Source organism: Phacochoerus africanus, chromosome 14 (assembly GCF_016906955.1).
Source record: "Phacochoerus africanus isolate WHEZ1 chromosome 14, ROS_Pafr_v1, whole genome shotgun sequence".
NCBI classification, from domain to species: Eukaryota; Metazoa; Chordata; class Mammalia; order Artiodactyla; family Suidae; genus Phacochoerus; species Phacochoerus africanus.
Genome location: NC_062557.1, coordinates 59674358 through 59686522, shown reverse-complemented (window position 1 = coordinate 59686522; position 12165 = coordinate 59674358). Strand labels below are relative to the sequence as shown.

General features: G+C 65.5%; 1 protein-coding gene across 1 annotated transcript in view; it reads left to right on the top strand.

The window, feature by feature from the left end:
• The first annotated feature begins 2633 nt into the window (after positions 1-2633).
• The window catches only part of SLC5A10 (solute carrier family 5 member 10), a 50190-nt gene continuing 40658 nt past the window's right edge, over positions 2634-12165 (top strand). Inside the window, exons 1-7 of the mRNA XM_047758477.1 lie at positions 2634-2772; positions 5778-5849; positions 6027-6131; positions 6476-6535; positions 7136-7240; positions 10879-10984; positions 11204-11284. Coding sequence (XP_047614433.1) covers positions 2659-2772; positions 5778-5849; positions 6027-6131; positions 6476-6535; positions 7136-7240; positions 10879-10984; positions 11204-11284 — 643 coding nt within the window. The 5' untranslated portion in view covers positions 2634-2658. The remainder of the gene's footprint in view (positions 2773-5777; positions 5850-6026; positions 6132-6475; positions 6536-7135; positions 7241-10878; positions 10985-11203; positions 11285-12165) is intronic.

The window sequence follows — 12165 nt, the reverse complement described above, 5'->3', positions numbered from 1 at the left end:
TGCCGACGTTTTCAGCACCGTCACTCTTCTCTCTGTGAACACAGGGCTCCTTTCCCTTTATCTGCATCTCTTTCAGGCTCATCAGTGTGTCGTAGTTTTCAGAGTTGGGATCTTTCACCTCCTGGGTTAAGTTTATTCCTAAGTATTTTATTGTTTTTGTTGCTATTGTAGATGAAGTCATTTTCTTTTTCTTCTCTTTTTTTTTTCTCGGCTTTTTGCCATTTCTTGGGCCACTTCCTGCGGCACATGGAGGTTCCCAGGCTGGGGGTCGAATCAGAGCCGTAGCCACCGGCCTCCACCACAGCCACAGCAGCGCGGGATCCAAGCCGTGTCTGCGACCTACACCACAGCTCACAGCAACGCCGGATCCTTAACCCGCTAAGCAAGGCCAGGGATCGACCCCGCAACCCTGTTGTTCCTAGTCGGATTCGTTGACCACTGCGCCGTGACCGGAACTCCAGATGGAGTTCTTTTCTTTATTTACTTTTCAGATTATTTGTTGTTACTGTGTAGCAATACTACTGAGTTTTGTGAGTTTTGTGTTCTGCAACTTTACAGATGTTGTTGATTAGATTTAACAGGGGTTTGGGGGGGCGTGTTGAGGGTTTTTAAATGATTTTTATTTTTCCATCACAGCTGGCTTACAGTGTGCTGTCAGTTTTCCCCTGTGCGGCAGGGTGACCCTGTCACACATCCGTCCATCCCTTCTTTTGCTCACGTTCTCCTCCATCCCGCTCCGTCTAAGTGACTGGATATAGTTCCCAGGGCTCTGCAGCAGGACCGCATTGCTTATCCAGGGCTTTTTATACATATACGCATGTCGCCTGCAAATGGAGACCGCTCTACTTCTCCCTTTCTGGTTCTGAAGGCTTTAAGTCTGTTTCTGGCCCGGCCACTACGGCAGGGCCTCTGGTCCGTGTTGGACGTGGTGGGTGAGCTCCCTTGTCGGGCTCCTGGCCTCGGGCTTCCCTGCAGAATCTTCCCTTTGTCTCCTCCACAGCCCCCTCTCCCTGTGCCTGTCGGGCAGCTCCTCACGGCCTCCTTTCCCCAGGCCTTTTGATCAGAAGGTGGCGGGGGTTGGCGGGGTTGCCTCTACGCGGTTTGTGTCCCTCTGAGACCCAGGCTGAGAAGAGCGGACCAGAGACTGCTTTCAGCTGCCGCTGCTTTGGAGGAGCAGTGTTCTGAACCTGGACGTTATCCAGGTGGGTGCTTGCAGGCATGATACTTTTCTAGCAACAGCTTGGGCGGTAGAACCGTAGGAGAGGCTGGTCGGTTGGAGAAGAGCCCGCCTGACTTTGCTGGAAGCAGTGACGGAATTCTTGCTCCCTGTCTGGTCGCACACGTGAGGGTTAATCTTTAAACCCTCCGCCTTGTCTCCTCAGTAACAGGCACGGTCGGTTTCACAGGCCAGGGAGTTCCCGGTGCTGGCCGCTCACTCATTAACACTTCGGGGAGGGCTGCGGGTCCCGGTTAAACTGTGACTGCTTTGCCAAGTCACGGGCCGTGTCGCTGAACCCCATCCCGCTGTGCACGCCGATGCCGTTAGGGAGCGAGCATCTGAGCGGGAAGGACCCGGTACAACCAGAGCCATCAATGCTACCAACAGGGGGCACTGGGGAGCTCCCGTCATGGTGCAGGGGAAACGAATCCGACTAGGAACCATGAGGGTGCGGGTTCGTTCCCTGGCCTCGCTCAGTGGGTTAAGGATCTGGCGTTGCCGTGAGCTGTGTTGTGTAGGTCGCAGATGCGACTGGGATCCTGCGTTGCTGTGGCTGTGGTGCAGGCTGGTGGCTGTGGCTCTGATTTGACTCCTAGCCTGTGAATCTCCGTGTGCCATGGGTGCGACCCTAAAAAGCTAAAAAACAACAACAACAAAAAAAAACCAGGGAGCGTCTGGGGTCAGAGGTGGAGCCGAAGCCCAGTCCTGCCCCTCAAGTGGCCCTGCAGTGACGGGTGGCCAGCCTCCTGCTCTGCCCCTTGACGCGACCCACATGGCCCACTCTGAGCACACAACGGGACAACAGGCAGAAAAGCCAAGTGGTTCCCGCCCCCTGGCAGGTGCTTGCTGGGTACTGGGTCCCTCCGAGGTCCTGGACGGCCGTGGGCCCCTGAGAGGAGGGTCGGGTGGGGCTGGGCCTGGTCAAAAGAGAGCAGGAAATTGGGCGACAAGCCTTTGTGGTCCAGCAGGACGTAAGAGGAGCAGGACTGTCATGGCTAGACGTGGACACGAGACGCAAGTCACCATCCCCAGTCCGCCTCGGTCCTCGTGGCCCGATGGCTGCAGAGGGATGTGCCGCCATGGCAGCGGCGTCCCCAGCCCTCCAGGCCCCTTATCCCACGGACACGCTGGGCGAGCCGCCCGTTCGGTGATGAGCCCTTTCTTCCCGGGACTCCTGGCTGCCTTGAGTGCACGAAACTCCCTTCCCTTCCCAGGCCTCCCCTGAGGTTGGGGAGGCCCCTCCCCAGCGCTCCCCACCGCGGCGGGAGAGCTGCCCTTTGAAGCCGCTTCCCGCACACGGCCGCGCCACCGTGGGCTGGAGATGCTGCAGTCAGCTCGGTTTAATCATCAATTGCCTGCCGCCCGCCTGCCTGCCGGGAAGCGCTTTCTGCCCTGGCCTGGGCCTCAGGCCCTCAGTCGGAGCTGGCCCCTGCTGCAGGATGGCGGCCGACAACTCCTCCAGCGACCCCCACGCTCCCGGGCCGCAGCTCAGCGTGGCCGACGTCGTCATCGTCGCTGTGTACTTCGCCGTGAACATGGCCGTGGGCGTATGGGTGAGAGGACGGTGGTGGCTCCGGCCAGGGCAGGCGCCGGGGGGCGGGAACCGGCCGGCGCGTCCCCGGGCATCACACCATCTCCCTGGAGACGGGGTGCCATCTGGGCCCTCCTCCCAGCCCGGGGAGCTTCGTGGGAGGCCGTGGCCAAGCCCCTCTCCCTCCGGCGGCAGCTGCTCAATCTCTAGACGGAGGAGCAGGAGGGTCTGTGGGGGCAGCTGAGCGGGAGCCCTGGGGGCTTCTGGGCACCCACAAGCTGGGGGCCTGGGCACAGTGCCCTATCTTCCTGGCCTCGGCCCCGGTGTCACACGTGCTCATGGGGTGAACATCTCCCCGCAGGACACGTCACAGGGCCTCTTGGCTGCACCCACACCAGCTGGGCCAGCCTAGCCTAGTCCGCAGGCCGTGCTTCCCACCATTGATAAGAGAGGAGTGATTAGTCATCAGACTCCGGTGGCCATGCCCTCTGTACAGGCACTGGCACATCACCTGTCCCCCACTGTCCGGGGCAAAGGCCAGCCCCGTTTGCAGGTGACCCCCTGCCTGGTGAATCCCAGGGCCCTGCACAGAGGGGAGGGGCTCCTTCCTCTCCTAGCGCTGACCTTGGTGGCTTCCCAGTGGGAGGTGGACACAAGCCAGCAGCCTTGCATTTGCAGAGGTCAGGCTCCTTGTCCTTGTCCCCAGGGCCCTCAGGCCAGCATCCTGAGCCCTGGCCATGGCCTTCCTCTCCTGGGGAGGATGAGTCCCCTTTCCCGGCTCCCCTGGCCGGGGCCTAAGCCTGGGGCCCAAGAGCAGGAGCCTGGCCATATCCGCAGCTCCAGCTTCCAGGGCATCGCTTGGCTTTCTGGGCCTCAGGGTCTTGGTCTGTAAGGCAGATGTGTCACCTGCGGGGGCCCAAGTCCCGCGTCCCTGAGTGGGGGCAGGGGCCTTCCTACTTGAGCGGCCCAGGTGTAAGGGCCCCGCTGCCGCCCTTGGTTCTGTAGCGGGAGGTGTGAGCGCAGGAGGTGGAGCAGAGCCGGGAGCAGCAGCAGCAGCTTTGGAGTTAATGCAGTGAAGCCCAAGCAGCCCCATGCTGGCTGTCAGGGGGGCCGGCTCCGCCTGTGCTCCTGGAGCCCTTACCTAACCTCCTGGGCCCCTTTCCTCGAACACACCACGCGGTCTGTATAGCCCACATCTCACGGCTGTTCCGAGGAGCACAAGGCATCAGGGGATATGGACATCCGATGTTCCTGGGCGCGCTGGGGTGGGGGGCGCAGAGGGGGCCCGCAGTGGAGGCTTCCTGGGTGCCGAGTGGTGAGAGCCAGGTGCTGAGGGCCCCCAAGACCTGGAAGAGCGCTTTCCTGGCCAGCAGGCCAGCACGGTGGGGGGTCTGTTGCAAGTGCACCTCTAAGAGGGTGTCCTGGGCGTCAGAGGCCAAGCCCTCTGGCACCTGTGATTGGCCGACAGCCTTGCGGCCCAGGTCCCACCCCTCCCACCTCTCCCACTGCAGCTGGCACCACAGGCAGTGGGGCTTCGGGAGGTCTGACTGTCCCTCCAGGCAGACCCCTACTGCTTCCTGTAGCAGGAGGAGGTGCTGCTGGCCGGGGGCCAGGAGCTGGGCCCCGTGAGGAGGGGGCTGGGGCTGGGCCCTGCAGTGGTCAGACGGGGGTGCTCAAGACCCAGTGCAGACAGAGCCAGCTGGGCAGGTGCAGTCTGCAGAGGGGCTCTGAGGGTGGGCTCGGGAGGGGCTTTACAGAGGCCTTCCTGGAGGAGGGACCTGGAGCCGAGCCCTTGCCTCTCTTAGCATATCTGTTAATGAGTGAGAGAAAACCCATGTCAAACGAGCTCAAACGGCCATACTGAAAAGTCCAGCAACAGGGAAGGCTTCAGGTTCGGTGTGCTCCAGGGAGGCGATGGCTGCACGTCCCTGCGTTCTCTCAGCGCCCAGCCCTGTGTGGCTTTGTCCTCAGCCTCGTTTCCCTGGTGGAGTGAGATGTCCAGCCTGTCAGCTGAATCTGGGCTCAAATCCTGACCCCACTGCTCGCTGGCCAGCTGTCCTCCTCCTCTGGCAGCCTTGGCGTCCTCATTGCTAACATGGGGATGGCCACAGTGCCTACTTCATGGGGCTTTGTGAAGACCGAACACCTCACACAGGTGAAGCGCTCAGAACCAACACTGCCCCTCGGGCCCTCGGTGAATGTTAACTAGATCTACGTGGCCACTAGCAGGTCCAGGGCCCCAGCTTCCTCGCCCCTCCTTGGAGGCGAGGGGCAAGCTGCACTCTGCATCCTCTTAAGCCCATGACCGCCCAGACCAGGAATGCCATGGGCTCTGTGGCTTGGATGACTCCGGACCCCTGGAGCTGGACATTGGGTCAGGACCACTCAAGCCAGCTGCTGCGAAGGGAAGTGGAAATAAAATAGGCAATTGGCGATGCCCACTCTATCGTTGAAGATGAGCAGACATGTCAGGAGAAAGCAGGGGCTAAGAGCAGAGCTGCTCTGGAGGTTGTGCAGGGCACAGTCCACACAGCCGGACGTGGCCATCCTGCCTGAGACTGCTAGTCCTCAGACTGTGTGGCATTCCGTAGGCTGGACGACAGGCACACAGAGAGGAAGTTGGCAGGCGGCGCAGCTGAGGGAGAGGCAAGCCGCCGCCGAATCAAAAGCTTTGAGTGGCGGCAGACAGTTGAGCACAGCATCACTGGGGGGAGCGGGGAGGAGGCAGGAGGATCCAGCCCTGCCTGTGGATGGACGCGCGTCGGGCCAGGTGTCCCCACGGACTCCTTGTCCTGCCTGGGATCCGACAGGCACCCCTTTGCTCATCCCTCCAGCGGCTGATGAGCATTTGGGCCGCTGTGAACAGCCTGTACAAGTTCTGCTCGAGCACCTGCTCCCAGCTCTCCGGGAGGAACAGATTTCCTAGGTGCTGGGCTAATTTGTGCGTTTAGCTTTTTGGGGAGCCACCAGTTCTGCAGTCCCTCCAGCTGCACACAAGCGCCCCAACTTCTGCCTCTGTTCTTGCAGTCTTCATGCCGGGCCAGCAGGAACACAGTGAGCGGCTACTTCCTGGCGGGCCGGGACATGATGTGGTGGCCGGTGAGTGCACCCTGACTCCTCCCACTCCTTCCGGTGGTCAGCCGGCGTCTGCGTCCCTGTGGCCTCCGCACCCAGGGTGGGTCCCCAGGCTGGGGGTGGAGGGACAGGGCGCTGGAGGTGGCGGGCAGGGCATCCGGGTGGGCCTGCAGCCGGTGCCTTTTCCTCTCTCTCGTCCAGATCGGAGCCTCCCTATTTGCCAGCAGCGAGGGCTCGGGTCTCTTCGTCGGACTGGCGGGCTCGGGCGCGGCGGGCGGCCTGGCGGTGGCAGGCTTCGAGTGGCATGTGAGCCCGCAGAGGGCAGGGGCGGGCCGTGGGGGTGCAGCACCTTGCCAGGCCCTGGATGGAGCGTCCTCAGCCAAGCCCTCCACGGCCAGAGGGGCGGGTCCCAGGCGCAGGGTACAGCCAGCGTCCCGCCGGTGGCGTCCCCGGGGAAGCCGGGAAGCCGGTCCTCGGAGCGCCAAAGGGCACGTGGGGGGAGCCGTCGGGCTCGGCCCAGCCATCTGCTCACAGGGCTGCAGGGCGGGGACCGGGCTGCCGCAGGCTCTTCCGGCAGGTCAGGCCTCCAGACCCCTGGTCCCCTCCGCGTCTCCGTGCCTGCTGTCCTTACTCTGGCTCTGCCCCCTCAGGCCACGTACGTGCTGCTGGCCCTGGCCTGGGTGTTTGTGCCCATCTACGTCTCCTCGGAGGTGAGTCCGCCCCGCGGCCCCCCGCACGGCCCGGGCCTTGGCTGGAGGGCGGTGGTGCCGGGCGGGGCCCCGGCTTCCCTCACTGGCGGCTGAGTGAGCCCATAGCTCTCGGTTCCGGGCTTGCTGTTAGTCCAACGAGCATTCCCGTCGACCCGTGAGGACAGAGCCCCCCGGGCCTTGAGTGAGGGTTTCCGCTGCCCCTGCGTGCTGCATCGGGGGCTGATGCGCCATCCACCCCAGCACACAGGCTGCACACCTGGATGGCACCCCTGAGCTCCCCTGTCCTTGACTCTGCCGCTCCCTCAGCCCCAGCTGTGCGGACGCCGGGACTCCGCTTCCCGGATCTCTCCGTGGGTCAGCCACCTTCCCCATCCAGCCAGCGCTCCCTGGGATTGTCGCAGTGGCCTCCACACGTGTGCTCTGTCCCCAGCTGCAGTCCCGTCTCGGCCTGCCCCTCTCCTGTCCGTGCCCCTCGGCGTGTAATCAGAACTCTTAGCCTGAACGTCCAGCCCCGGTGCCGGGGCCTCGAGAGGCTCTCGGCCTTGAACACTGGCCCTGGGCTCTCAGCACGCTTAGCGCCTGTCCCCGTGGCCCCGGCAGATTGTCACCATGCCGGAGTACATCCAGAAGCGCTACGGCGGCCAGCGGATACGCATGTACCTGTCTGTCCTGTCGCTGCTGCTCTCCATCTTCACCAAGATATCGGTGAGCCGCCCACCCCTGGCTCGGGGACCCGCTGAGCCTGAGCCCCTGCTGTGGGGCCCTCAAAGGGACCCGACCTCCCCGACCCAGCTGGGGAAAGCGAAGCCCAGAGAGGCACACCAGTTACCCAGGTCACACAGCTGGTGCAGGGCTCCGAGGTAGGCTCAGCACCTGGGGACGCTGAGGGCAGACCACAGGCCTGGAGATTCTCGCTTTGCTCGGGTTCTGGATACAGGGTGTGGAGGTTCCAGCTCAGGCTGGCACCCAGTGAGCCAGAACTGCCCACTAGGGGGCGCCCAGAGCCCTTGGTCTGAGGCTGTGTCAGAGGTGGTCAGCTCCGCCAGCGCCAGCAGTAGGCTGACCCTCAGGCCCGGCCCCAACCCCCGACCCCCTGGCACTGGGGACCCTCCTTTCCCTTGGGGCCGGGCCTGGTCCTGCTGAAAAGCTGGCCTGGGCACGTCCTGTCCATGGCCCTGGATCACAGGCAGGGAGAGGAGGCTGCGAGGGCAAGGAGCTGGTCCCAGGCCTCTTGGGTGCGGGCGCCTGCCTGTCTGAGGCCGTGCAGCCGCTCAAGCTCTCGCTCTGCGAGGGCTCCGAGGTGGACTCGCCACGTCCCGGGCTCCCCACTCTGGCTGAGCGAGCCGGGGTGGACCCAAGCCCGGGGCTTTCCTCATGAGGACTGGCCTGCCTGCCCGGTGGCAGCCTGGGGGCACCCAGGCTGGTGCACTGGGAGGCAATGGAGGGGGCTGGGGGCATCCTCTGCCGCCGCCCCTGCAGCCCGGGAGCCTTGGCTGGGCCGCCGCCTGGGCGTGGGCCTCGGGGTGTCAGCAAGCAGGTGCTGCCTTCTTTCCTCCACGGGCCCCTCCTCTCCTGACCAGTTCTGCCTATAGGCTGCAGCACCGACCCCCCAGATGTGCAAACCTGCCTGTTTGTCGAGCACCTACTGTGTGCGGGGCCTGGGGGCAGTGACGGTGAACCCACTTCTAGCTCTCGGGGACCTTTGGCTCCAGGCAGGTGAGCTCGGCAGGCAGAGCCGTCCAGGTGCACTGACTGCCACAAGGGTGATCCCAGCAGCAGACCTGGGCTGAGGTCTGGACGGACAGAGGAGCAGGGGCCTGACTTGCTTTGCAGAGAGCGGTCTGGCCCTGAGGGGAGCCGGCGGGGCTGCAGCACGCGGTGCCTCGGCCCTGGGAGGGCACGCGGCGACGGCTGGATGGCGCAGGGCCTCGGGCTGGGCAGTGGAGACGCGGACACCTCTGGGCTCCCTCTGAACAGGCCCAGTGCAGGAGGGCCCAGCGAGGGGCTTATAAAGGGAGGCCCGGGGTGGAGACAGCAGGGGCGGGCGGGGTGTTTGGGGAGACCCACAGTCACGGCCAGCGGGTTGGGGGCAGGGAGTGCGGCCAAGGTGAGAGATTTCCAGAAGACTGAAGGGACAGCGATGGCCTCTGTGGAGACGGGCCAGGTTGGCGCTCGGGGGGCACGGGACGGTTTAGGGACAAACTCGTGGTAAGTGCTGGTGCAGGGCCCAGCCCAGCTTCTCTGCTGCTCGCAAAGGGCGGGAAGCGGGGTCCCTGCAGGGAGGTGGTCAGTGCAGGGCGGCACGTGCCCGTTGGGAACTTAGGGTCGTGAGAAACTGCGTGGGCCCCGGGGGATCTGCACGGCCCGCAAGTCAGCTCAGCCCAGCTCCCTCCGCATCCTGGGCTCAGGGCCCCTGCAAGCCTCTGGGATGGTGCTAGGAGTGGGGTCCGCCCTCCCCGGAGCCCCCAGGGTCAGCCCCACAGCCCGCGGCCCTGCCTCATGACTGACTGGGGGGCTTTGGGCCCTGTGGCCCCCGCTGTGGAGGGGAGGGGCTCCCTCAGATGTCTGCCCTTCCCCGGCCCCGGGGGTGTGCAGAGGCCAGCAGGGCTGGAGGGGGCCGAGCACAGGGGCCTGCATCTCCACTCCCGGAACCGTGTCCGTGTTACAGACAGGGTGACCCCGAGGCTCGGGAGGTGGGGTGACCCACAAAGCAGGGACGCAGACACAGGCTGTGCGGCGCTGGGCTTGCGGCTCCCAGCTTCCACCAGGCTGGAGCCGGCCTGGGCCTGCAGGAGAGAGCCGCTCACAGAGGGAGTGGTCAGGTGGGGCTGGGGGCGCCGCGGTTCCTCCCGTGGCCGCAGCGAGCCTTTGCGCTGCCGTGTAGGGTCCTGAAGGGAGGCAGCGCCGGGGTCCCGCCTCCACACCTCTGCCCGCGCTGTTCCTGGGCTGCCGGACTGTGCCCCTCTTCGGACCCGCTGCCCTGGAGGGACGTCCCTGCGGAGTGGAGCAGCCGGGCAGGACGTTGGGAAGGCTGTGTCCTGAGCAGCGAGACGCAGAGCCTGGGAGGCCCCGGCAGAGGGCCCGGGCGAGCCACGGCCTGGAGGCAGCAGGGCGCCAGGGCAGAATGGCAGCCAGTCTGGGGTGACCAGTCACCTGTTCTTAAAGGGACGCTTGGCCAGAGCCTGAAGGCCAGGCCCACAGACCAGGCTCCCCTCCGGGAGCGGTCTTGAGCGGTGGCTACAGGACAGCCAGATGGGAGGCAGGGCTGCTACTTTCCAGAGCCCCTCTGCTCCCAACGCCTGGCAACTGCTGTCTCTGGTAGCTGCCAGGCCTGAGCTGGGGAAGCCCCTTCTCTACCTGGGTCTCAGTGTCTCCTCTGCTCCGAGGGCAGGGCGCTTGGATGGCCCTTCCTGCGCTGACCTGCAGCAGCTGTGGGCTTCTCAGCCTGGGCTGGAAGGAGACCCCTGCTCACCCCACACACACACACACACAGCCAGAGTGGGGGGCCAGAGCGAAGGGCCACCATTCCCTTGGAAGCACCTGTAAGAGCCCCCACACTGGTGGGTCTCCTCCCAGGAGCGGCGGGGCCTGGAGAGCGTGGTCTTTGGAGTGAGACCCGGTTCCCATCTGGGCTGTGAGCCCCTGGGCCTGAGGCTCAGCAGAAGCAGGGGGTCCCCAAGCCTGGCTCTGGGGAGGGCTGGTCAGCTCCTAGCCGGGCCGGCGCCCCTGGGCCTTGTGCACGCCGTCCCCCGCACAGCAAGCTCAGCAGACCCAGGGCCTTGCCCAGGCTTCTTGGGAGCCTCTTGGCCCCAAAGGCAAGCCCAGAACAGCAGGTTTGCAAGCGGAGGGGGTGGAGCCCCGGCTCAGCCCGGGGTTCCCGCAGCAGAGTCCTACACCCTCCTTCCCAGGCCCCCGCTGCACGGTGCTGGGGGTGGGCCTCTGGTCTGTGAGGCCCATCCCAGCACTGAGGTCGTAAGGCTCAGCCCGGGGCTGTGACTCTTGTCCCTCGTGTGTCCAGTCCAGCCCCTGGAAACCAGCCTCAGCCTCAGGCATGGTCCTGGCTTCTGGGCACCCAAGGCCTGGGGCTCCTCCTTCTCCGTCCCCAGGCAGAGGGCTGGCCGAACAGCAGCGCTCTCCCTGGCGGGCCGGGGCCTTTGTCGACATGAGCGAGGTCTCTGCGCCCCGCCTGTCCGCAGCCGGGACCTCCTCCACCTCCCGGCAGCCCCCGGCGGGTGGGGGTGTCCCCTTCCTCGTCCGCGAGGCGTCAAGGCTGCAGGGCAGGTGGGTGGCACCCGGGCCCTGCATCCCCGGGGCCTCTGCACAAGCTCCCCTCCTGTCCCCAGATTGACCTGTACGCGGGGGCCCTGTTCGTGCACATCTGCCTGGGCTGGAACTTCTACCTCTCCACCTGCCTCATGCTCGTCATCACCGCCCTGTACACCATCGCAGGTACGGCGCCCGCCCGCCGGCGGGGGCGCGGGTGCGGAAAGCGCGAGGCCGGCGGGCGGCAGAGGGCCACCTCCTCCCACCTGGGATGTGGCCGGCGGGAGGCAGACGGTGGGCTTCTGAAGCTGGCCCTGCGGCCTCGGCCTCGGCCACAGCCCACCCCCCGGGACAGGGCGGGGGCGGGAGGCGGGGCCCCTCCAGCTTCCTGCTGTCCTCCCGCAGGGGGCCTGGCCGCCGTCATCTACACGGACGCCCTGCAGACGCTCATCATGGTGGGGGGGGCCGTGGTCCTCACGGTCAAAGGTGAGCGGCTGGGGGGGGTCTGGGTGCTGCCCTCTCGGGGCCCAGGGGTCGGCACTCACGAGGTCAGGTGGGAGACAGTCAGGCCCCGGCCGGCCTCCCGGGGCACCCGCCGCCCCATCTGTACCAGCTCCGGGCCACTGGCATCTGGCTGCAGAGCTGACTCCAGAAGTGGGCTTGATGGCGAGGTGGGGCTGCAGGCGGGGGTGCAGACATTTCGGAGGCTGCAAACTGCCTGGCGTCTGCCCCCGTTGTTTAAAATCACGTGACAGAGGCAGGGGAGGAGCGGGGGTCAGAAGGGCGGGAGAGCCGGTCTGGGAGCCAGGGGCCGCCGCAGAGGCAGCGAACCCCATCCAGCGAAGCGGGCGAGCAAAGCAGGACGACCCCATGGAGGGCGGCCAGAGGCCTTTACTTTCCCTTCCGGACTCAGATCTAGGACCTGGTGGCCGGGTAGGTTCCATCCCTTGCCTGGTGTTTGCTCGGCAGCTCTGAGAGCTCGCGCTGGCCTGGGCTCCAGGGGGCCTGGAGTCTGGGCACCGGGCTTTCTGCTTGGGAAAGGCGGGGCTTCTGTGAACCTGCCTCCTCACAGCCCAGGGGCCCGTCCCTGGGACCTATTGCAGGAGAGGGACCCGGGCAGCCAGGCCCATCTGGAGGGGCGTGGGGTGGGCACAGCCCCCGAGGCAGGCAGGAACCGCGAGGGGTGTGGTCCGGGCCCGAGCGGCTGGCGCTGTGGCCTCGGTGGTGCCCCTGCCCTCCCGGGACTGTTTCCCTTCTCGGTGCCCCCCGCCCCCCACCCTGAGCCATGCTCAGCTCTGCCAGTCAGGTCCTCCAGAAGGCCCTGGGTCAGGACGCTGGTCCTTCAGATGCCTCAGCCAAGTCCTCGG